The 25,551-nt window shown below is 45.8% G+C and overlaps 1 protein-coding gene across 4 annotated transcripts in view; it reads left to right on the top strand.

Annotated features, from left to right (window-relative positions):
- The first annotated feature begins 570 nt into the window (after positions 1 to 570).
- Positions 571 to 25,551, top strand: part of Ralbp1 (ralA binding protein 1) — a 34,091-nt gene continuing 9,110 nt past the window's right edge. Inside the window, exons 1-3 of one of the 4 annotated variants that reach the window (XM_005001230.4) lie at positions 571 to 713; positions 22,293 to 22,593; positions 23,955 to 24,413. In XM_005001230.4, the coding sequence (XP_005001287.1) occupies positions 22,350 to 22,593; positions 23,955 to 24,413 (703 nt within the window). In that variant the 5' untranslated portion in view covers positions 571 to 713; positions 22,293 to 22,349. Of the gene's footprint in view, positions 847 to 1,100; positions 1,287 to 5,619; positions 5,807 to 22,292; positions 22,594 to 23,954; positions 24,414 to 25,551 lie in introns of those variants that run through there. The other 3 variants (XM_003464435.5, XM_063231973.1, XM_013146683.3) reach the window with 3 other exon arrangements.

Raw genomic sequence — 25,551 nt, forward strand, 5'->3', positions numbered from 1 at the left:
GTTAAGTTTATAAAACAAAGAGGCTCAAAGTCCTGGCTTTGAGCTTCCGGTGCACACGAGGCGACGATTTTTTGGGGTCTTGTGAAGGGCTCTGGGGGGAACTCAGTTTCGTTGGCGACGTGCAGCTCGCACTCCAAGGAGCTCTCCGCACCCGCCAGGCGCTCCCTCCCTCTGAACCTCAGAGCCAGCGACTCCACCCAGGGGAGCCAGGCAGGCTTCGCCCGTGGCCTGGAGGCGGTGCGCAGGCAGGTTGGTCCGGTTAGGACTGCAGAGGTCTGCGCGGGACAGTGTGGAATTCGGCAGCAAAGGGACACGCCGCCCGAGCGGAAGGACAAACAAACCTTTCCCACTCAGCACTAAATCCTCGCTGGACTTGTAGGAGTGCCCCCCCAGGGCTCATACTGCGCAGGCGCCTGCAGAGCATCAGTGTTCGGCGCACGCTCGTGTCACCTCAGTGAGCCCAGGGGCGCGGGAAGCGTGGAGGCGCGGTGTCTTCTGGGTGTGGTAGTGTGTTTCCGGGACGAGCGGTCCTCAGCAGGGCTTAGGATTGGCGTCTGAAGACTACAACTCCCATCATGCCCTGCGCGAGGGCCCCGTGCGCATATCCTTGACTGCTTCAGTTATCACAGCTAAGCGACCCGGGAAGTCGGCGGCAGCCGGAGAAGCGGTTGCGCGTGCGCCCCGGGCCACACCGTCGCGTTCTTTTCCAATCAGTAAACAGGCGGGGGCAGGGAGGGGTGGGAATGGGGCTCTTGAGGCTCACCGGGGGCACAGCGCTGGAGGCAGTGGCGGCGGCTTGAGCGGGGCGGCGGCAGGGTGTGCGGCCGCGCGGCAGCGACCTCGCAGGTCAGCCGGGCGTGTGGCGGTGGCTGCGGTTCCCTGAGTGTCGGAGAGCCTGCCGTCTGTCAGGGTGCTGCGCGTTCTGGCTCGGACTTGGCTGGAAGTGGGGATCGAGTCAGGCCGAGCCAGGGCCGGGCGGGGGCGTGTCAGCCTCCCAGGAGCACCAGAGCGAGCCTCCCGCGGCCTGGCGGGGCGGGGGTTGGCGGGGGCCTACCCTGCGTCCACCTGCGCCCAGGCGGGGCTCTGCAGCTCCACGGCGGGAGAGGGGAGAAGCCCACTCTTTCCGCATCTCGGGCCCAGGCTGTACGCGCTGGGGCACGGGCCGGGGCGCCTACGGGCGCGGGCCGGAGTCTGGGTCCAGCGGGGTGCACGGGCCGACCTGGAGTCCAGCATTCCCTTTCCAGGCCGTTTCCAAAGGTGCTTGTGCCACGCAGCCCTTAATTGAGGTCAGCTCGCTGTCCTTCCGTTCTTTCCAGTTTGCCCCTGTGAAACAGGTTTTTCAGTACCTCGGCGTTCCGGAGCCGCTGCTCCTCTGCTGGCTCAGGCTCTTTGGCTCAGCGTTGCAGAGCGGCCCTCCTTGTGCGCGGCGTTTGCCCCGAGGCCTCGCAGCTTGTAGATCGCGGAAATTTTAGTTCAAGGGATTTATCGGGTTGGCTGGAGACGCTTTCCCAGAGTGCTTGTTTGAGAGCCGGGTTTGAATGCTGCAGTGCTTTCGTCATTTTTGACAGTTTCCCAGAATATCTGAGTGGTGATAAGGAATAGCCCCACTTGGGATTGGGTGTTCGGGGAGACAGCACTTCTAGGAGAAGAAATGAAACTGCTAACGAGAAATGTAGCCTTATTTTGTCTCTTTGGAATTGTGTAGGTGATTTTTTTGATAATTCGCTTTTTGGCATGTACCTGAAAATGAGCTGTACTGGCAGTACACTTAGTAGGGTAGTTCCCACTTTTCATTCAAGGTGCCCCGAGGTACAAGGCGATAGGCTTAACAGAAACTACAGATAAGTACTTTTTAGAAAAAGTATCTAGCAACTACATGCAAGAACTTAATTCGTCATCTTTTCAAAATAGTATTTCTTATAGATCGAGATGGACTATTTCCCCCCAATTTAGATGTGGTATGAGAAAGTGCATATTAACTTTATTTTATAGGTGTATTTGCAAAGTTGTTTGCTTGGTAAAGACAGATTAGGTCCCTGATATTACCTGAAAATGTGTTCTTTTGCAGAAGAAAACCCTGCATGTAAGAAGGAACAAGGAAAAATAAATTGTTTAGGTTCTTTCCCAGGTGAAAGGACTTCAAGGTGGATGAGACCACCTGCCTTCAGGTGGTCCAGCTTTGGTTCTTGAACTGTGCACAGGTGGAGCCCAGGACCTCAGCTGTGCTAGGAGAACCCTGCCTCTGAGCACACCCCAGCCCACAAGTACAGTGTGTGTTTAGGATTGAAGGGAGACAGGCTGGGGTGTTCAAGGATGTACAAAGAAGGTAGGAAGCAAAGATGAGGTTATAGAGAAGGGCAGTAGTCAAGACAACCTATAAATGGAAAACAACTGGACAGATGTAGAAATGGTTGGCATTTAGGCAGAAGGAACAGTGTGGGTGAAAGCATCCAAAACTGTATTGTAGGATCTGCAAGATTATTTAGTTAGAGTGTAAGATGGTGGGGAGACATCAAGCTGAGAAGGTAGGCGGACCAGATGATGGGTGAGGATAGTCTTATTCTTTTTTTTTTTTTTTTTTTTTTTTTTTTTTTGTCTTTGTCCTTATTATTGGTACCGGGGATTGAACTCACGACTGCCTGCTTGCAAGGCAGGCGCTTATGCCGCTGAGCTAAATCTCCAGCTCCCGGATAGTCTTGTTTGTACACCATCCGAGAAATGTCAGCTTTTTCTTATAGGCAAGTAGCAGTCACTGAGACAGGACAAAAAAGAGAGACCTAAAGTGGCTCAGGGTCTCGATACGCAGTTCAGGCTGGCCTTGAACTCACTTTGTAGTTCAGGATAGTCTCAAACTTGTAACGATCCTCCTGCCTCAGCCTCCGGAGTGCTGGGATTACAGAAGTGTGCCACCAGGCCCGGTTTCAACTGTTTTTTAACTCTGTTTGTGACAGGCACTGTATTAGGTATCATATGTTTTATTATACTTGAAGCTTAAGTACTGGGCATGACTGAGGCAGAGACTGAAGACAGGAGCTTTAGGCTGAAGGACAGTTGGACAGAGACATGTGGGGGTGAGCTTGGGGCACACTTCGGGAAGTGGGAAGTTTGCCTCAGCTGTGACTGTTGTAAGTAGCAGACAAGGCTGCAGATAGATCCTCGACAGAGCTTCCTGCCATGTATTTTCCTGTGGGTGATAACAGGGTTTGTGGCTGTTACACAGAAAAGAAGCGTGGTACTATTTTCACTTCAGAAAAGTCATTCTAGAATGCAGAGTGTGGATTGTAGGAAGTGGTGGTTGCATAAGATTGGATGCAGAAAGACTGGTTAGGTTTTTGTAATGACTGAGATGAGTGGTAAGACTGTCAGTTTGCAGCCATTATTAAAGCAGTTTTTAGAACATTTTCATTATCCTTCCAAAGGAAAACTCTTCCTATGTTAATGTACTTTCCATTGTTGCTGTTTTGCCTTTTTTGAACATTATCTTTTATCCTGAAATTTGAGACAGGATCTTGCAAAGTTGCTCAGCTAACCTAGAACTTTCGGTCTTCTTGCGGCAGCCTCCTGAGTAGCTGGGATTATAGTCATGTACCACTGTGCCTGGAAACAAGGGTTACTGAGCTCCTGTCTCATTTAGTTTATCCACTGGGCAAGTGTTCAAGGACAGCTCCTGGTGTGGACGTTTTCTTTGCCTTGGGTGTGTCCCCATGAGTAGAATCCTGGGTGATAGGTAAAATGTATGTAGTGTTCACTCTTCTTCCTGGCTCGTCCCACCTCGGTGCGCTGCCTGGCTATTCGTCACGTGGCAGCCTCCATTCCAGCTCTGTTGCTGTGGAGCCGCAACGCGGCTCTCTGGTACCCTGCTGCAGTGCTCTCATACTGTCTCATGCCCTCAGAAGAGGGAGGGTCCAGTGCAGCAAGATATTTTGAGAGGCATCTAGATGGCAGTCACATAACTTGGGTCAATCTGTTGTTAGCACTGTCCTGTTTTATCTTAGTTATTGTTGCTCTTGTACTGTGCCTGCTATCTGCACTGAACTTTTTACAATGGGGTTTGAATGTATAGTAAAATCATAGCATGTGTGGGGCTAGGAGTGACGTCTTTCAGGCACCCCTGGGGTCCTGGACGGTATCCTCCCACCGTGGATAAGCAGGAAGCTTGTTAGGCCTCTTTTAGGCACACCTGAGTTTATGCGAATGAAGTGGGTGGGCCCCTATAACATTACAATGGGGGGATCCTTGCCAGGAGGCCGGCCAAGTGACTGGGGGAGCAGATGTGTGAGTGGGGTGCTGTTGGGCTCCATCAACCATGCCTGTGGGGTGCCGCCCTACCCCCTTTGAGACCCTCTGGGCAGTGGGCTGGTGAGTGTGTCCTGGTCCGGGAGGCTGCTGTCCTTGTGACCCTCTGGTCCTCATCTGTGTATCTCTGCACTTAGCTTTTCATTTCTGTCCTTTGTCGCCTTTATCATGAGCTGTTAAATGTGAATCAAGTGTTCCCCGGAATTTTGTGAGCCACTTTGCCAGTTGCTGAACGTGTCAGAAGTTGTGGGACCCCGGGTTTCTGGCTGCTTGGCCAGGAGTGCAGGTGGCGGGCAGGGTGGCACTGTGACTGAGACTGAAGTGAGGCCCTCTTATGAGTGGAGCCTTTAAACCACGGGAAGCTGACTGACTCGTGGGCGAGCACCTCAGAATTCAGTTGAATTGGAGGACAGCTGGTGTCTGAGGAGTTGTGGTATGGCGAGACATACCTGTGAGGTCAGAAATAGAAGCCCTGGCCTGTAGCACGCGCATGGAGCACTCCCTCCCACTTGTTTTGTGGGGTAGGTCTTTTGGTGATGACTTTTCTCTTTTTGTCTTTTGGCTTTTTCTGGGAGGTGGTCTCATTAAGTAGCCCAGGCTGGCTTCATATTTGGGAAGGTCCTCCTGCCTCAGCAGGTATGTGCCATCCTGCCTGGCTTTAGTGTTTCTCAATCAAAAAAGGTCTGAATTTTTTAATCTTTCATTTTTGAAAGATAGTTTTACCAAGTAAGGAATTCCTGCTTGACAGGATTTTTCTTTCAGTACTTTGTGCTAGTTGCTCTGCCTCTGGCCTCTAGTTTCTCAAGAGAACCTATTCCTGCTGAGTCACTTTTCTCTCTTTCCTTTGTTTGCAATTGGTTTGGATGCCCTGACTTTATCCCACTGAGGTTTGAGCTTCTTCATTGAATTGGGATGTTTGGGGCTGTGACTTCCTCAGAGACTCTTTCTGTTTTCCTCTCTTTCCTTTTGAGACTCCTCTTCTGTGGCTTTCAGCATGCAGAAATCCCTAAAGGAAGGGGATGTGGATGTAGTCAGTGATAGCACTGAACCAGCACCCTGGGAGGCCCTGGGCTGGACCCCCAATACCTTCAAGAAAGCAAAAAAAAAAAAAAAAGAGCTGAAGGAAAGCATCACAGCTGTCACTAAGAGGGATACCAACAGAGAAATTTTTTTTTTTTTTTTTGGTCTTTTTCCTTTTTATCGGTACCAGAGATCGAACTCACGACTGCCTGCTTGCAAGGCAGGCGCTTATGCCACTGAGCTAAATCCCCAGCCCAGAGAAATTATTTTAAAATCAGAAATTCTGGCATTGAAAAGGTTGATATTGGAAATAAGAAATTCACTGATGAGAACCCACAGTGAAGGCCCAGGGACATGAAGACAGACAGGTCATCGAGGCTTGGAAAAACAAGACTGAGGGACATGGGACTGCATCTGGGGTCTTGGGACGCCAAGCATCCCATCTGCTCTCCGTCAAGGCTGTTCGTAGCCTTCTCACCCTGGACTTCTGGTGAGTGTGTTTGCCTGTTATCTGGTGCTCCAAGTGGTGGCAGCTATAAACACGCTTTTGTCTCTAAGTATTTTTGCAGTGTTCCTTATGCATTACCTTGGGGGAACTTGCAGGTTGGCCTCTTTAGGGGAGATTTTAGAGTTGTGTATGTTGGCGTCTGCAGGTGGGCAGGACAAGTATCGAGATGTTCCGATGTGTTTGCAGATGGGGCTTATTCTTCTGTGCTAACCTTGGGGATGTGGGCTCTTATTTTCAAGGGTGCTTTATTAAAAATAATTTTATAAGTTAGTTGTCATGTTTAGTACCAGTATTTTTTCCCAGGCGTCTTGTTGGCCTTTTTGAGTTTATGGGATTTTAAAAATGTCATCATGGTTTTCTGAAGGTCTTTTCAAACAGAGAATTAAGGAAAGAAAAAGAGTAAAGCTCTTTCCTCTCTGGCTGCTAGACTCTTTATTTGGGGGATGTGTTTATTTGATACTTTTACACTTTTGCATGAATATAAGTAATACAGAGAAATTGAGGCTCTTAAGGTGTACAGCTGTGTTCCGGGCAGAGCACTAAGATTTGAACGTCATATTCTTCCTGTTTACTGGATTATCAGTGCATCTACCCATCTCTTTATTGGAGGTCTGGGTGAGATGCAAATAATTTTTGTTAAGCGCACTTAGTGTTGAGTTTATTTTTTGAAACAATGAATGCTTGTGGCCTCTCAGGGTGAGAAGTGTAAGTCTACGCTGTACCCTGTCACCTCAGCCGTACACCATCCCTCCCCGGAGTGACATGGTGATATGTCTCTGGATTCTTCTGAAGGTATTTTCTGCCCATACATGTAAAGGTGTGTGCGCATACTGTGTCCTGAATGGTCCTTATGCTTAGAGAAAGGAAGCAGTGTTTGTAGAGCTCCTGCCATGTGGTAGCTAGTGGGGCTGTGGATATTTGAGTGAAATTCTTCAGGCTGATCATCTTGAATTTTTTAAAGTTATTTCAGTTTGAAACTGTTGGATGAAAGGTGGTTGAAAGCAGAAATACTGGTAAAACCCACTTGGACTTAGTATTTGAGCTGATACCATGGTACAGTGAAGCTCCATAAAATAAATGTTAAACTCAGAAGCACTGAAATTTGAGAGCTGCTGTTGTTATGGATTGAGATGAAGCTGCACATCATTTCCAGCATTTACAAGTGAAGCGTCTCCGTTACAAGTTTTTTTTTTTTTTTTGTCTTTTTCCTTTTTATCGGTACCAGGGATGGAACTCACGACTGCCTGCTTTCAAGGCAGGCGCTTATGCTGCTGAGCTAAATCCCCAGCCCCCATGGTTTTTTTTTTTTTTTTTTTTTTTTGGTCTTTTTCCTTTTTATCAGTACCGGGGATCAAACTCACTTTGGTCTTTTTCCTTTTTATCAGTACCGGGGATCAAACTCACGACTGCCTGCTTGCAAGGCAGGCGCTTATGCCGCTGAGCTAAACCTCCAGCCCCTGTTATAAGGTTTTATGTAATTGGAACTTTGCCCTCTTGTCTACGAAGTCACGGTTCACGTCTGCCAGCTGTCAAGGCCTTTGCCACCTGCGTGCCCCTCAACACGCGCATTCCGGAACCGGACAGCATAGGTATTGCTGACGGGCACTGGCACAGTGTCAGAGGCTGTGAGTAACCCAAGGGGGGCATCCTGGCTACAGGACGATGTGTGTGGGTCCTGTGCGGTCTGCAGTCCCCAGAGTTCCTGTATCCAAACCCCCAGGGTACCAGAGGAGGGCTGTAAAGTATGAAAGAAAACAGCATATTTTACTCTGTGTAACTACAGCTACCGCATGTGCTTGTGAGGTCCTCTGCAAACTCTCACATCTTGCCCATTGCGTTGCACTCGCCGTCACTACCCTTATTTTTTGTTGTAGGTAAACTATATGGTGTTTCTTTCTCTCTGCCTGTCTTCTCCGTCCCTCGCTTCTGTCTGTGTCCTGCTGTCACAGAAGGCAGTTTGACAAAGCAGTAAATTCGAGGAAAAGTACCATCCAGTGTTAGACCTGAACTCCTTGTGGGCACAGTGGCTGACAGTTTTTGAGAGCTGCTTCTGTCACACTTAAGTCACCTCCAGGGCTCGCCAGTGTATTTGCTTGCAGTACCCTTGGTGCCTTGGAGTGCTCTTTGGAAACTCTGGGGTTACAGTGGGAACCTTTATCTGGTTCCCATTGTAACCAGTGGTGTTAATTTCTCCTTCTCACCCCCAGTTAAATTCTGATTCCAGAGATTCTTCAGGATAGCTTATGTGATCATGAAATGTAGCACACAGAGGCCTGCGCCACAGAAGGATGTAGCATCCCTTTAAAGGTGCTGTTTCACTGTTAAGTGCCCTTGATACTATATTTCTCAAAGGAAACATTTCCTGAATGCCAGTGTTATGTCTCCCATGTTTAGAGCGCCTGCTCCTGATAGCACTTTGATTTTAACTGCAGCAGCCCCCTGGGGTTTTCCCCTCTTGCCTAAGCTACATATGCAATGTGTGTATCTCTGTGACTGGGCAACTGTTTGAACCCTTGAATCACAGCTTTCCCAGCCTTTCACCTTGCAGTCAGGAGGTGGAATTATCTGGGGTGAAGGTTTCAGCTGTCCCCTGCCCCATCCCCCTGCTCCCGTGGTACTAGGACTTGAACCCAGGACCTGCACACTGAGCTGCATCTTCAGCCCTTTTTTAAATTTTTTTTTTTTTGAAGATAGCAAAATACAACAAAACAAGACAGAACAATTGAGACAGTGCAGTGAAATTGGTACAGAACTTTAGAGCAGGATACCGGGATAACAGTACTAGGTACCATGGTATATCTTGTTATCTTCACAATAGTTGTCCAGTCAGTCAGGTATAGCAAAATCAAACCAAAAACAGAGCAGTATAAAACCTATCAAAACAGAATATTGAATAGAGCAAAACAGTTAATCAGAACAAAGCAAAACAGTGAAAATAATATTTGCCTTCAAACAGAAGATAGAAGGAAATCCCCCATATTTGCTGTGTTGCAAAGGGTCATCCTCCCAGGAGATGCATAATCAACCCACCAGTACAAGCATTTAGTACCTGAGATGCTATCAACTCAGGCTGACCTCGGAACTATCCGGGTGCTGGGGGTGGGGGCTGGACGTTTCCTTCTCAGCCTCCCCCGAGGCTCATGGGGGACGCTGACTTGTTCTCTCCCTGGAGCACTTGCCGCTGCACCTGCTGTGTGCTCGCTGCCACTGCTTACCAGGAAGGAGGGCTTGTTGCTCTCTTCAGCTCTTTTAACGCTTTTTATTTTGAGACAGAGTCTCAGTGAGTTGCCCAGACTGGGCTTGAGCTTTCAATTCCCCGGCCTCAGCCTCTGAGTGCTGGGATTACAGGTGTGGGGGTACCTTCATGCCCAGCTCAGTGTGCATTTTTTGACATCTTACATTGTAATACTCTGAATTTGTAAACTTTTCTTGTAAAATATGGGACATAAAGCTTTTTAGATTTTAGCTGCTTTTAAATTTAATTTAAAATTTTTTTAGCTGCTTGTTAAAGTTGATTTTGCACTGTCTGTTTCCTGGGACAATTTGTTAATTTTTCTTTTTTTTTTTTTTGTCTTTTTGAGACAGGGTCTTGCTATGCAGTTCAGGCTGGCCTTGGGCTCACTTTGTAGCTCAGGCTGGTCTTGAACTTGCCACAATTCGCCTGCCTCAGCCTCCTGAGCGCTTGGATTACACGTGTGCACCACCATGCCTGGCTTGCATTTTTGTTTTCTTATCCTTAGTTCTTTAATAATTGTCAATATAAAAAAGATATTTCATGCATTATATTTCTTAAGCTGTAGTTGTAGACTTTGCCGTTCCTTAAACTGATTTTATCACGGATCTGGTTTTGGGGATGTTATTTTATGTGTGACAAGAACAGTGTTGAGAAGCTGTGTAGGAAACCTTGATCTCTAATGTAGTTAAGTGAATTTCTGAGAGTCACAGCTGGGCTCTGAAAGTTTGTTTTTAATCTTACACCTGGGTATAAGGGTATAAGAAAGAAGCTAAATAGGAGATTAAGCCTGGAGATATATAAGAAGTTGTAGAAAAATAGAACAACTCAAATAAAGAATAAAACCTCCATTAAAGGGCCAGGGATTTAGCTAAAGTTGTGAGCACCTGCCTGGCAGGCGCGAGGTCATGAGTTTAATCCCTGGTACCAAAAAAACCCTAAAAAACAACAAAACCCGACCTCCATTAAATAATACAATTTAAACAGTGTTTGTAGATTTGAAAGGATTAATTACACAGCAGTTAAACTGGGTGGTAATTGGTTTGTGAAGCTGTGTATGAGAAATGGGTTTCAAGCCAGTGAAAGTAGATGCCAGTGCTATATTTGCCAGGTGCCTGCCATGGGAAGGATTTCAGTGTTGATCATGTGGTACCTTCTAGACCTGCTTGATCTGAAAGCATTGTTTCTATCCCATTTGTGCTCATAAAGTTAAAAAAAAATACTAATAAAAGATTTACAACTGTTCTTTAGGTGGACATAGATTTTTTTACATTAAGTTTAGAGTAATTCATAAAGGTAGCTGGAGACTTTAGCTGGTGACTATGTGTGAACCTGACCTCTGTAGACGTGGAGGCTGGCTGTGAGCTTGGCCAGAGAACAGGCCCTTTCCCTGCTGGTCAGATACGCCCTAGCAGGTGGCTTCGTGCTGAGCACCTGTGTGTGGGGCAGGCATGTGGGGTTTCAGAGCCTGCGTGGCCCAGCATAAAGTCAGTTATCGGAGGTATTTTGTTTGTTTGGTATTGCACATACGTGTGTCATGGAGGATTGAACCCAGGACCTTTGCGCTAAATGTTGTCCTGGCCTTTTTGTTTTTGAGACGGTCTCACTGAGTTGCACAGTCGGGGACTGAATTTTCAGTCCTCTTGCCTCAGCCTCCTGAAGTGCTAGGATTACAGAAGTGACCACCCTGCCCAGCTAGGTATTTGTTACAGAGGGGAAAGCTAACGCAGATGGTCTTTTTTTTATTGGATTGTAGGACTTCTTTACACATTTTGGGCAAAATTCTTTGTGTCACACACAGATTTGCACGCACACACACACACACGCACGCACGCACGCACGCACGCACGCACTGTTGGTGCCTGAGGGATTGGCTCCTTTCATGCTGGTTCCTGGACCCCTGTAGAAGCATAGGTACCTTTTCTGAATGGGGTAGTGTTTGCACATAACCCCCACACCCTCTCATACACTTTAAATCATGTCTGTGTTACTTTAAATATGAATGCTAGGTAAATAGTTATTACAGGTATATTTGGGAGGTCTGATTTTTTTTTTTTTTTGAGTTCTTTATATGCTCTCAATAGTTAATTCTTTTTCTGAGTAACAGATGGGACACGTTTTTTTCCCAAATTGGGTTATCTCTTTACTTTGTTTGTGCTTTCTCTTGCTGTGCAAAAGCTTTTTAATGAGATGAGATCCCAGTTGTTGATTCTTTGTGATAGTTCCTGTGCAAGTGGGGTTTTATTCATAAAATCTTTGCCTATACCAATATCTTCAAGAATTTTACTTATTCTGTCTTCTGTCAGGTTTAATGTTTCTGTTTCAATATTTAGATATTTAAACCATGGCGCATGATGAAAGATATGGCTCTAATTTTAATCTTCAGTGCATAGTGAAAGATACGGGTGCAGTTTTCATCTTCAGCATGTGAAAAGCCAGTTTTTCCAGCACCATTTACTAAAGAGACTATCTTTATTCCAGATGTGTTTGGTACATTTGTCAAGGATAAAGTGGCTTATGTATGTCTGGAGTTGTTTTCACATCTTCTGATGTGTTTCACTAATCTTCAGGTCTGCTTTTTTGCCATGCTGTTTTTATCACAGCAGTTTTATAGTATAATTTCAAGTTAGGGATTATGATATGCTTCTTGCCTTGCCATTATTGCCTAATATTGCCTGTGCTGTTCTAGGTCTCTTCTGGTTTCAAATGAATTTTAGGATTGTTTTCTCTTAATTCTATGAGGTATGCTATTGGAATTTTGATTTGGATTGCATTGAATCTGTGTAACAATTTTGGAAGTACGGCCATTTTCACTGTATTGGTTCTTATCCAAGAACAAGGGCGACCTTTCCATTTTCTGATATACTCTTCAATCTTCTTTTTCAGAGTATTGTAGTTTTCAGTATAGAGAGGTCTTTTACTTCCTTCGTTACACTGATTCCTAGGTATTTCATATTTTTTGGATGCTGTTGTGAAAGATGTTGTTTCCCTAATTTATCTCTCAGTGACTTTGTTGTTTGTGTATAAGAATGCTATTGAGTTTTGAGTGTTGAGTTTGTATCCAGCTGTGCTGCTGAATTTGCTTATTAAATCTAGAAGTCTTTTGGTGGTGTTTTGGGGATTTTCTATGTAGAGTATCATATCCATGAATAATGATAATTTAACGTCTTTTCCTATTGTTATTCCTTTTATTTCTTTCTCATGTCTAATTGCTCTGGCTAAAGTTTTTAGCACTACGTTGAGTAGGAGTGGTGATATTGGACGTCCTTGTCTTGCTCCTGATTTTAGAGACAAAGGTTTAGTTTTTGTCCATTTAGTGTGATGTTGGCTTCTGATTTCTCATAGATGGCTTTTATCAGGTTGAGATAAAGACCATCTATTCCAATTTTCTGTAGGGATTTTGTCATAAATGGGTGCTGGGCTTTGTCAAAAGCTTTTTCTGCATTTTTGAGATGATCATATGGTTTTTTTTTTTTGTCCTTGGCTTTGTTCATATGATGTATTATGTTTCTGGATTTGCATATGTTGAACCATCCCTGCATCCCTGGGATGAAAGCAACTTGGTCATGATGTATGATCTTGATGATTTGCTGCATTCTGTTGGCTATTATTTTATTAAGGAATTTTGCATCTGTACTCATTACAGAGATTGGCCTGTAGTTTTCTTTCTTAGTTGGGTTCTTCTCCAGTTTTGGTATCAGGGTAATACTTCCAGGAGTATTGCTTCCCTTTCAGTTTCATTTGAGAAGTAGTATTACTAGATCTTTAAATTTTTTGTAGAATTCAGCATAAATCCATCACAACCTGGACTTTTCTTTGTTGGTAGGTTTTTAATTACATCTTTGATTTTATTGATACTGGTTTATTTAGGATTTTTATATCTTTTTGATTCAGCTTTGGTAATCTATATGTATCTAGGACATGTCCATTTCATCTACATTTTTCATCTTATTAGAATATAATTTCTTTTTTCTTTTTCTTTTTTATCGGTACCGGGGATCGAACTCATGACTGCCTGCTTGCATATGCCACTGGCTAAATCCCCAGCCCCTAGAATACAATTTCTATAAGTGGGTATGGATAATCTTTGGGATTTCTGCAGGGTCAACTGTGATTCTACCCTTCTTGTTCCTAATTGTGTTGATTTGAGTCTTTTCTTTTTTTAATAAGGTTGACTTAGGCTTTGTTGTTGCTGTTTTTTTTTTTAATCTTTCAAAGTATCAACTCTTTAATTCATTGATTTTTTTTTTTTGTACTTTTTTTTTAGTCTCAGCTGCATTAACTTCTGCTATGATCTTTACGACTTCTTGAATCATATAACCTTGGGTTTGGCTTGTTCTTTTTCTAAAGTTTGAGGTTCAACATTAAGGTGTTAAATAAGTTTGTTCTGTTTTCCTGATATGGCTGTTTATGGCTATAAATTTCTCTTGTTGGACTGCTTTCTTTGTGGCCCATAAGTTCCTGTATGTTGTATTGTCGTTATCATTTAATTGTAGAAACTGTCTGATTTCTTATTTAATTGCATCTGTGACTCATTGGTTGTTTGGTAGACGGTTGTTTATATTTGCTATGTGTTTATGAAGTTCTTGTTGTTTCTTTTACCATTGATTTCAAATTTCACTGTACTATGGTATGATAGTGTTCATGGGATAATTTCATTTCCTTTGCATTTACTTAAGCATGTTCTATGAGCCCAGTATGTGGTGTATTTTGGAGAATATGTGCAGCTGAGAATATGCGTTCTGATGTTTTGGGATGGAACACTCTGTAGACATCTAAGACCATTTGTTCAAAAGTTTGGCTCAGTTCTAGTATTTCATTGTTGATTTGTTTATCTGTTTGTGTCAGTGGGGTATTGCGATCTCCTAATACAATTGTATTACGGCTTATTTGATTTTTCATGTCCATTAGTAATTGTTTTATATAGTTAGGTGCACTGGTGTTTGTTGCATATATAGTTGGTTGCTATGGCTTTGTCTTGGATTGTTGCCTTTACAGGGATGTAGTGACTTTCTTTGTTTCTCTTAATCCATTTTGGCCTGAAATGTATTTTGTCTGCAAATAAAAGTTACCCCTGCTTTTTTTTTTTTTTTTTTTTTTTTTTTGGTTTTTGATGCATAGAGTATGGTTTTTCATCCTTTGACTCTGTGAATTTCTTTTTAAATTAAATGTTTTCCTTGTATGCAGCATATTATTGGATGTTTCTTGCTCATTCTGCTGGTTTGTATCTTTTGCCTGGTGAATTGGGACCATTAACATTGATCATTATAACTGACATGTGTTGGCTTATCCTTGTCATATTGTTGGCTCCCCCACTTTCTCCGCACCCTTCATCCTCGTCTAATTGTTTGCATCATCTGGAGGATTCCTTCTGTGGGTGCTGATGGAGTTGTTTTCTTATTATCTCTTTCTAGAATGTCCTTCAGAACATTTTGGAGCACTTTTTTGGTGTTCATGAATTTCTTTGTGTGTTTGTCATGGAGGTATCTTGTTTCTCTATCAATTTTGAAAGATAGTTTTATGGGTTGAAAGTTGTTTTCTTTTAGGGCTTGAAATATTTCACCCCAAGTTCTCCTTGACTTGAGAGTTTGTGCTGAGAAGTCAGCTGTGATTCTAATGGGCTTTCCTATATAGGTGATGTTTCTTTTCTCTAATAGCTTTTAATATTCTATTCTTTTTTTTTTTTTTTTTTTTTTGTCTTTTTCGTTCTTATCAGTACTGGGGATTGAACTCACGACTGCCTGCTTGCAAGGCAGGCGGTTATGCCGCTGAGCTAAATCCCCAGCCCCTAATATTCTATTCTTAGGTTGAATTTCTGGAACCTTTACTATGATAGGCCTGGCTGTAGATTTTTTTTTTTTTTATCATGGCTAGTTGGAGTTCTGTATGCCTCACTTGTGTGTCAAATTATTTTTCCCTGTCAGGGAAGGTTTCTGCCATGGTGTTTGTGAACATCATTTGTGCTATTCTGCTTTTTCATTGACTGCAGTCATCTTATGTTGGTCTTTGCATCATTTAGCAGCTGCTGGATTGATTTTTCATGGTCCCTTGCTATTTTTAAGAAACTTTTCTTTTCCTGATTGCTTGCCATAAGCTTGTCTTCTGTATCTGAGAGTCTGTGCTCACATTAGCTCATTCTGCTGCCGAGAATTTTTTGTGGAACTTTTATTCTGCGTATGTGCTTGAATCTGTTGTATGCATTCCATTTCTTATGTTGGACATTTATGGTTTCTATCATGTTCTTAAGCTCCTCTATTTTTTAAATCTATATCTGCTCTAGTGTCTGCGTGGTTTTCGTTGTGGTCATCATCTTTGTGGTTATTGGGAAATTATTTCTGATTTGCTTTTTTCTAGAGCCTCATTCATTTGCTTTGTTGTTACCACTTTGGGGGTGGGGCTTTCAGACTGTCCCACCTCACTGCCCCCTGGGTTTGCCTTTGGTGAACTGGACGTCTGGGGTTGCGTCTTGTTTAAATGTCCTCTCAAAATTTTCTTTCTTTTTTTTTTTAAATTTAATTTCTGGGTTGATGCTTGTAAATTGCCTATGGTAAGTAGCTTTATTGTTCCTATTTAGAACTCCTAGGAAATGACTACCTCTCAGAAGTGTCTTCTAAGTGTAGCGGGCTTTTGGGTTTTGAGTCTGTTGCAAGATCCCACCTCTTCAATTTGTTAGGGGTGAAAAGTTGATTGTTACTTGGCCTGGACCCTGATTCTTTGGCACTGGCCCACAGTACTTTCTTTAACCCTTAGGCAGTCTCAGTTTTGGAATACCAGGAAGAACAGCTGGTTAGAACAATTATGTCACTTTGGCTAACATGGTACAATCAGTAATAAAAATAGCATCCAAACAGCCTAGAAAATGACGAATTGAGGTGACTCTTAATTTGCTACCTTTAACTGTATGAACTGGAGTTGTGGTTATATGACAGAATCTAAAACAAACAGAAAAATGTAGGAAGAAGTCCTCAGTGTGTCAGTTTTACCATTGGGGGAGAAAAATTTAAAAGGGGTTAGGGAGAGAATAGAGTAGTAGAAGAGGAAGAAGAGGTTAGAAGCAACGTTGGAGGACAAAGGGGGAATCACAAATTTTGGGAAACTGATGGAAAAGACAGGAGGGAAAAGGAGAAGGAAGAAATAACACAACAACCACTACAAGGAAGCTAGAAACCACATTCACACTCATAAAAGCAGGATCAAACAAGACAAAAACAACAAAACAAGAGAGTGGAAAAAAAAAAATCCACTTCCAGGTTTGTCTCTGCTGTCACTTGTAGACAGTGTTTGGAGACAGAATCCGAATCTGTGTTGATGTATCCCAGCAGTGGGTAATCTCAGGGAATCTGCACCTCTGTTTCTCCTGCAGTTTAGCCTGCATTCTGCAGTGAGGCTGGGACCAGAGCCGTTCAGCCTGTAGCCATCAGTGGCCTTCTGAGAACCTTAGGTCAGCGGGGCCTGGATGGGCCCAGCAGCTGCTCTGAGTTCTGGGCTCAGCCGGCCCCTCTCCAAGATGGCAACTAGCCAGTGGCCATCTCCTGCAGGCTGCCCGACCTCAGCATTCACTCCCAGCTAGTGCAGCGCTCCCCATCCCCTGCTCCTTCCACTGCTGCATCTCTCTGTAGGCCTGTAGTGCTGCCACGGGTCTCCCTGTGACCTGTGAACTCGCAGGTTTGAACCACTCCTCCCACCAGGTGGGTCCTGACTGGGGAGAACGCTCTGCCACCTCCTCCTCCTCCTCCTCTGTTAGTTTCTCTCTCTGCCCTCCCTGTGGGCTTCAGTTCTCTCAGGGACCCACTCACTTTCTTCTTATGTTCCCTGAGCTGCTATGTTCAAGTGTCCGGACGGTGGTGACTCAGGCTGTTTCTCTGCAGCTAACCCACCCATCTTCCCGGAAGTCATTATTTGTGAATTATAGTCAGTGCTTCCTAGTACTGCCTGGAAAATGTTTTTAGAAGTTTTTTTAAAATTTTTTAATGGTTTTTGTTTGTTTGTATTTTGAGATAAGGTCTTGCTGTTATAGCCCAGCTGTCCTGGAATTCCGGCTGGAATTATAGTTGAGTGCTCATTTGGTGATCTATAGACCATATATATATATATATATATATATTTTTTTTTTTAATTTTTATTTTAAAGAGGGTAAAACTAAACAGAACAAAGAAGATCAGAAGAAAACAATGTAAGTGACACAAATTTCAAAGCAAGACAACAGAAGATCTATTCTATAGTGGCTACCATAATGCGTCTTGGTTTCTTCTAAATAGACTTCAAATTTTAGATCTGCTGTGCCATGAGTTACGTTTTGTGTGTAATGTGGCGTAGTAGGTTGAGTCTCATTTCTCTCATGTGTTTTCCTAGCACCAGTTGTTGACAAGGCTGTATTTTCTTCTCCAGAGTCTTGTGTGGGAGTTTCTTGCTGGGCTGCCCTCTGGTCCTCTGGTTGATTTGGGTAGTCCCCAGTACCGTACTGTCGGTACCACTGAAGCTTTTTCCCCTTGTTTCTCCCCACTGGGATTTGGGTTCCTGACATCTTTAGCTCCGGTCTGTTGATTTGAAGCAAGAGAAAATCTTGGTAGCTGGAGATGCAGATCAGTAGTGAAGCACTTTCTGAACACATGCAGAGCCCTGGGTTTGATCTTCTTCCCTCTGTTCCTCTCTGTCTGTGTGTCTGTCTGTCTGTCTCTCTCTGTCACAGACACACACTCCCTAACCCTAAACCAGCACAGAGAAGCCTGTCCTTCCTTTCCCAGGCCTCTCCTTTCTTTCCCGCCACCTTTCAGTTGTCTTCCTTTCTGCTCTGTGTGCTGCTGAAGTGAGCGTAGTTGTCTTTTTTTTTGTTTTTGTTTTTAAGCCCTGGTGTCCAAGATTTTTAGTTTTATTTTTCAGGAGAAATAGGAATAATATTGTTTACTGAAATTTCAGAAAGCTTAAGCCGGGTCTCCTTATGCCTCAGAAATAGGGATTTCTGGTTCTTGCTATCTTACCTTTGGGTGGGTCTGGCTCTTCTGCCCTGCTGCGTGTTAGGCACATCGTGGCTCCCCACTGGCCAGCGTGTCCTGCTGCAGACGCTGTGTTTTGCCTGTTGTCCTCAGCTCTCTCCGTGGGCGCTCGGCCCTTGCTGCCTGCTGACAGCTGTGTGGGCTGTGCCCAGCTGTGTGCAGCAAGTTGTCCTAAAATGTTCAGGCCGTGAGAGCCCTTCCAGGCCCTGACCTGAAAGGGCTCGTGGTTCTGGAGGCTGGGTGGTCCAGGGTCCCGGCTGGCCGATTGTGGCTGTGCCCAGCGGTGGGGTGGCAGGGTGTCTCAGCTCTCCCTACTCTGAAGAGGATGCAAATCCTCTTGTGCGAGGCCTGCTATGACCTTGTTGCCGCTTCATACCCTCTCTTCGGGGACTAAGTCTCAGCACATACCTTTCAGGGGCCCTTTTAGTCCACAGCACAAGTCCACATGGGCTTCTCTCGGGTAAATTTTACCAGATAACTTCCTGGGGTCCTCAGGCCACATGGAAGTGGAGTGCAGGTGCCAGTGAGCCAGGAGGGACACCCACCTCTCCCCAGCCTGGCTGTTCGCCTGCTCCCCAGCAGGTCCTGCTGCCTCCCGGGCACTGAGGCACCTCTTGCCTGGGCGACTGCTCTCGTTCCATGAACCCTTCGTGCGTGCCTGAAGAGGCAAAGAGTTTGGTCACATTGCCCATTCCTCCTGGTGCTGTGTGACTTAGGGCAGGTTAGTTAGTGTCCCTGTAAGCAGAAGAGCACAGATGTTTTCACACATGCACCCTAAAGAACTTACTACATAGATGAGTTCCAGAGGCTCAGGAGTGTCACTAAGATTTACATAGCGGCTGGAATTGCATGCTGAGAGCGGATTTGGGCCTGGTCTCTGTCTTTGGCAGCTCGGTACTGGGAGCAGGGCTGGTGGGCCATGGCCGAGGACTATGTGTGCCTTGGTGGTAGGAGGCTGGGTCACAGCCATACCCTGTGGTGCAGTGATGTGCGGAGGGGAGCCAGAGGAAGGCAGGCTGGTGCTACTGCTGGAGCCTGGTCATGGTTTTCATAGCAGCTCTGTCAGGGCATCCCTGGCACCGTGAGTGATGCAGCCCCTGAACTGTATGGTTTTGTGATTGTCAGTGAGCGTACAGACTGTGTAGCAACCAGTGCCTGTGTTGTAGAATGTTTTCTGTCTCCACCGCAGATTCCCTGCTCCCCTTCACGGTGAGTATGAGTTAGCCAGATAGAAATGCAGGGGCAAAGGCCGAGGCAGGGGATGGCATGTGCGAAGCCAGCCTGGGGCAAGTGGAGAGAACCTGCCTCAGAAAAGGGGCTGAGGATGTAGCTCGGCAGGACTGGATTGGGCAGCAAAGGCAGCAGGAACACAGGCAGAATAATGGCCTGAGCCACTCCCCTCTGCTCATGGAGGCACTGAGTCACAGCAGCAAGTAGAGCGCACTTCAGAACGAGAGTGCCAGGCCGGGCATGCTGGCCCACACCTGCCATCGCAGCACTTGGGAGGCCGACGCAAGGAGGACCGCTGTGAGTTTGAGACAGCCTAGGCTTCTTAAGAAAGTTCAAGGCCAGCCTGTACTACACAGTGACATCTCCAAAAAAAAAGAGCGATAGCCACAGCTGCATGCAGGGTGCATGCCTGGAACCCCAGCGACCTGACAGGCTGAGGTAGGAGGGCTGTGAGTTTGAGACCCAGCCCAGGCTCTCAGTGAGGGTCTGTCTCAGAAAGCTCTGGGGGTGCAGGTCAGGGGTGCACTGCCTCTGGGTTTAGTCCCTAGTGGCACAAAACAGCCGAAAGATAGGGTTTAACAAAGAAAATAAAAGAAGTGAAGTGCAGCTTATCCGTCCTTTAATGTTTAATGGCCTTCCTGGTGTTTTCAGTCAAGGATAACACAAGCATTCATTAATGCATGTCTTGTTAGTATTATACATCAGATATACAACAGTTATACAAATGGTAGGACATTGCTAAAATGCCGAAAGGAAAAATTCAGTCTTTTAATTCAGAGATAATCATCAATCTTCTCTTGTTCTTCATACATTTTGTACATACATTTATGCTTTAGTATTAAGTACCCTGAAGCTGATTTTTTTGAGATAGGGTCTCATTCTACCCAGATCAGCTTTGGACGTGCAGCAGTCTTCCTGTGTGTGTGTTGGGGGTGGGGGGATGACAGATAGTGCATGACTGTGCCTGTCTGATACTGCAGAGTGCGTGAGAGAGAAGAGTAGCTCTCTCTGTCAGCCGTTGTAGAGGAGGGAACAGTACGAAAGCCATTGCCGTTCCCCTCCCCCACGCTTCTGGGAGGGAACAGTGGTTAGGTGTCTTTTCTCTCTCTTTTATTTTTTTTTTGTCTTTTTCATTTTTATCGGTACCAGGGTTTGAACTCATGGCTGCCTGCTTGCAAGGCAGGTGCTTATGCCACTGAGCTAAATCCCCAGCCCCTGGCATCTTTTCTCTCTGCTGGGTTATTATTGCACAGTGGTTCTAGCGGGCTCTTCCTGAGACGCTCTTGGAGCCGGGGTGTGTGTGTGTGTGTGTGTCTGTGTGTGTGTGTCTGTGTCTGTGTCTGTGCGCGCGCGCGCGCGCGCGTGTGTGTGTGTGTGTGTGTGTGTGTGTGTGTGTCTGTGTCTGTGCGCGCGCGCCGTAGTTGGTCTATGGCAAGTCAGATCCCCTGAGGTGCAGCTTCTCAGTGCTGTGGTGATTTGTCTTTGTGTTCTTTTTTTTGTTTTGTTTTATTTTTTGTTTTTTGTTTTTTTGGTCTTTTTCCTTTTTATTGGTACCGGGGATCGAACTCACGACTGCCTGCTTGCAAGGAAGGTGCTTATGCCGCTGAGCTAAATCCCCAGCCCCTGTCTTTGTGTTCTTGTAAAACTCTTATCAGAAGAATAAAAGAGAACTTCCTGGGTAAAAGAGAGCAAACTTCAAATTCTGGTGGCGGTGATCCGACTGCTGCTGTGCACATGGATGGTGGCAGATACTCCGGCGTCCTCCTCCCACTCTTGGGCCTTTTAGTTCCTGCCTGTCTGGTAACAGATAGACAACTCATTGCTTAAGAGATGATCACTGAAGCTGGAAATTGTTTCCACAGATACATTAGTGAGCCGTAAATAGCTTTTCTGTGAATTGTCTGTTGGCAACTTCCTGTCATTCTTGTGACTTATTCCCATTTTCATTGGTTTGTGAGCACTCTTCATTTTAAGTTTCTTCACAGCTTGCAAGCTTTTCTTGCATTGACTTTTTTTTTTTTTTTTTGTACCAGGGATCAAACTCATGACCTTGTACTTGCCAAGCAGGCGCTTAGGCCACTCAGCTAAATCCCCAGCCTTGATTTTGTCTATAGTTAGATTTATCAGACTTGGCACTTGTGTTTGCAGGGTTTTGAAACTTCACGATGATATTTAAAAGTGAGTCCAGGGAGGAAAACTGATTCAGGTAGTAGTTTCACGTCCTATCGAAAGGGCTTTGAGGAGGAACAGAGCTAAGCCAAGTAGCCTTTCAACACGGTGTTCCCACTGTCTACCTGCTGTCGAAGGAAGAGGGGTTGTCTTCTGTAGTGCCTGCATTTGTGTGTGTTTCAGGACTAAATCAGCCCCTCCGTTTCCCCCAGCAGAACTGCTGCACAAACTGTAATGGTTATTAGCAACCCTGCGAGCTGTCTGCTCACACAGGAGGTAGAGCTCTGTCAGTGATCTGGAATTATGTGGATCATTATAGCAACTGAACCTGAATTAGTGACGTGAACTGGTCCAGTGGTGGTGAACCAAAGGACGTGTGTCATTTTTCTTTTAAGACAAAAGCTGTTAAGGTATGAGTTTTTCCAAACGAAAGCCTTCCTGCTTGAGCGCTGTTTGGGTGCTAATCTCTGGAATCGCCGTCGCTGTCCTGGTCCTTATGATTTATTTATTATGTGTGGTTGTTTGTTCACAACATAAACGTCATAAGATTTGATGTCATTTGGCAAGCAGATGAAACCCTCTGCATTGGTGAGTTCTTTCTGAAAGAACTCTGTGTTCTGTAAGTGCCATCGTGCAGATTTCTGTTCGGGTCACTTTTCTAACACCTAATGATTATAGTGCCTTCACCTCCCCTCAGCTGGGCACCAGTGATGCCTGGGACAGAATCGAGCTAGCGCTGAAGGGCGTTTCCAGAGGGCTGTAGGGAGAACAGTTTGGCCTCTAAATATGGGCAGTTGCTGCTTCTGCAGCGGGGTTGGTGACCGTGGACATTTTCTCTGCACAGGTGTGTGTGATGGACAGGTGACACGGAGGCCACAACCTTTACGGTCAGGGCGCCAGCATGACCGAGTGCTTCCTGCCTCCCACCAGCAGCCCTGGGGAGCACCGCAGGGCCGAGCATGGCAGCACGCTGACACGGACGCCCAGCTCGGAGGAGATCAGCCCCACCAAGTTCCCCGGCCTGTACCGCACGGGCGAACCCTCGCCACCCCATGACATCTTGCACGAGCCCCCGGATATAGTGTCTGACGATGAGAAGGACCATGGGAAGAAGAAAGGGAAGTTCAAGAAGAAGGAAAAAAGGAGTAAGTGCGGTTTTTCTCCATGCTTTTGAGATATTTTAGTTAAACTTCCTCAGACTAGGTTAACTATTCTGGAAATGTGTCCAGTCAGAAACTGGTTTGGTCTCTTCTGTTTCTTTATTTTTCAGTCTTAGTTTTTGATACTGGAATTATAGTTCAGGGTCTTAATCTCACAAATAAAAATTCCAGTGAATATTTTTTTTGTGTCTTTTTCCTTTTTATCGGTACCGGGGATCAAACTCACGACTGCCTGCTTGCAAGGCAGGTGCTTATGCCGCTGAGCTAAATCCCCAGCCCCTCAGTGGATATTTTTTGAAGGGATCATTCAAAATAACGTATGAAAAGTAGATACTGAAATTCTGCCCTGATGGTCTTACTTTCCTAGGTGGGTTTGGGGTGTGCTTCTGTTGGTGTCATGAAGAAGTAGTTGTGCATTGGTTATAGGCAGCTACCAGGATACCTTCATCTGGGCTCTTGGGCACTGCGGAGGGAGTTGTCTTAAGAGAGATCTTTAGTGTAGTAGAGATGGTGATTTAAGTATTTTGGATTTCATGATGCTTTTAATTTATGCACGAATGAGCTACCACTTGATTGGCTGAGTGGCCTGTGGGACCACAGCACAACCCTGACAGCATTTGTGAGCACTGCCACTCCCCTTGCTGTACTTGGGAAGGGGCCCAGCGTGCATGCACCTGTACCCTGGCCATGTTGCCCTATTGCAGGACGGGGGTGTCCTTTCTCTTGTGCCCAGTTTCTTTAGCCTGGTATGACATTTGTTAATTTCACTCACATTCCATTTGATAGTAATTGTTCATTTTTCTCTGTGTATTGTTTCCCTGCTCCAATATAGAACTTATCCACTCTGCTTTTGGTGGTTGTTTGAATTATTTTCAGGCTTTTTTTTTTCGTACTGAAAATCAAACTCAGGACCTTGTCTTTAGCAGGCAGGCACTGTGCTGCTGAGCTATGTCCCTGTCCCGGGTTGCAGTTCTCAACTGTGATGAGTCTGCTTCTCTGAACAATGTCATAGGTCTGAGTGTGTACACATGTACATTTTGTTGTGTGTGCCTATGTGGGGTTGCGCCCTGTTGGTGTGTAGAGCCTGGCACACGCACTGATATTTGGCTCACGCACACATATCTTGCAACACGGCCCAGGCTCCCCACCTGGTGTCCGTGCCAGGGCATATGTCCCTCTTGTGGTCCGCCATTGCCAACGCAGTCTGCTTCAGCTGAAAGGTTCACCTCTTGCAGGGTGCGCAGGGGAGCTGAAGCGGGGCCCTGTTCTGTGGCCTCTTAGCAAGCACAGGGACAGTCTGACAGTAAGCCGCTGTCTTAACGTGTGTCCTTGCGTTGCTTTGGCAGCTGAAGGCTATGCTGCCTTCCAGGAGGACAGCTCTGGAGACGAGGCTGAGAGCCCGTCCAAGATGAAGCGGTCCAAGGGCATCCATGTCTTCAAGAAGCCCAGCTTCTCTAAAAAGAAGGACAAGGATTTTAAAATAAAGGAAAAACCCAAAGAAGAAAAGCATAAAGAAGAAAAGCACAAAGAGGAAAAACATAAAGAGAAGAAGTCCAAGGACTTGACGGCAGCTGATGTCGTGAAGCAGTGGAAGGAAAAGAAGAAAAAGAAGAAGCCGATTCAGGAGCCGGAGGGGCCTCTGGTCGATGCGCCCAGCTTCAGGCCCATCTTCGGGATCCCCCTGGCCGATGCGGTGGACAGGACCATGATGTACGACGGCGTCCAGCTGCCGGCCGTCTTCCGAGAGTGCGTGGACTACGTGGAGAGGCATGGCATGAGGTGCGAGGGCATCTACAGGGTCTCAGGTACGGACGCGCGGCGTCCTCTTCCTTCCTCGGAGCCTCGTGTCCCCAGTATCCCCAGTGCAGTCTGGGTCCCCCACACACAGCACACTGAGAGCTGGGGCTCTGCAGGGACTCGAGGGTCTCCCGTACGGTCAGCGTGTGCTGGGTCTGCACTCGGAGGACGGACAGATGAGCTGGTCTTCCTCGCACTCGGTTCCCGCACTCAGCAGGCCGAGAAGGCGCGGCTGTTTTGATGCTTGAGGAAACTGCCGTGCGCTCCGGGATAACGGGCTGTCAAGGAAGAGCGTCTTGGCTGCGCTGGTTACAGTTCTGGAGGAAATGCAGTTTCTTAGGCAAGGAATTGGGATGCATCGTTCCTTGGTAGCATGTAGCACTAATGCACTTTAAACAAGTGTGCGTATTTGATTTTTAAGAGTGTTTTATGGGGGCTGGGGATTTAGCTCAGCGGCATAAGTGCCTGCCTTGCAAGCAGCCAGTCGTGAGTTCGATCCCCGGTACCGATAAAAACGAAAAAGACCAAAAAAAAAAAAGAGTGTTTTATGATGAGCTGGTTTTTAAAATATTTAAACGGTAATGGTACAAGCCATGCCCCCAACCAATCCCGATGACCAGGAGGAAACTTTGTGTCAGGCAGTTTTCCCAAAAGCGTCCATGGTGCAGCTCAGAGTCCTTCTCTGTCTCTAACCGGTTTCTGATGTGCACCGTCCTCTGGAGAGGTGGCCCACGGGCTCCTGGCTGGGGACTGGGGTCTGGACCCTGGACCTGCGCGGCCTGGCACCAGTGGTGAGTGATGCCCGAAGCCAGAGCTGGCTTGGGCGGGGACTTTTGCCTTATAAACAGTAGTACTGGTGCCTGCCAGAAAGTTTAAACCCCAGTGCAAAAGACAGTTTTATTTTTTAATTTACTGGTCTACATTTTCGTATTTTTTCACTAAAATGTATCTGATACTGTCCCTCCTGCCCTCCCTCCCTGAAATTCTTTAAATATCAAGCTTTTAAAGGAAAAACACTTTGATAATACATCCAGAGTAACCCTAAACAAAACAGTCAAATTGTCTGAACAGAATCTAATTTGCTGTATAGGTACTGTGGGTTGAAAAGTAAATGTGTTTAACACAAACAAGTACATTGTATATGTG

The sequence above is a fragment of the Cavia porcellus genome, unplaced genomic scaffold (genome assembly GCF_034190915.1).
Source record: "Cavia porcellus strain 051 isolate PalLab524CR breed Dunkin Hartley unplaced genomic scaffold, mCavPor4.1 scaffold_20, whole genome shotgun sequence".
In the NCBI taxonomy this organism is placed as follows: domain Eukaryota; kingdom Metazoa; phylum Chordata; class Mammalia; order Rodentia; family Caviidae; genus Cavia; species Cavia porcellus.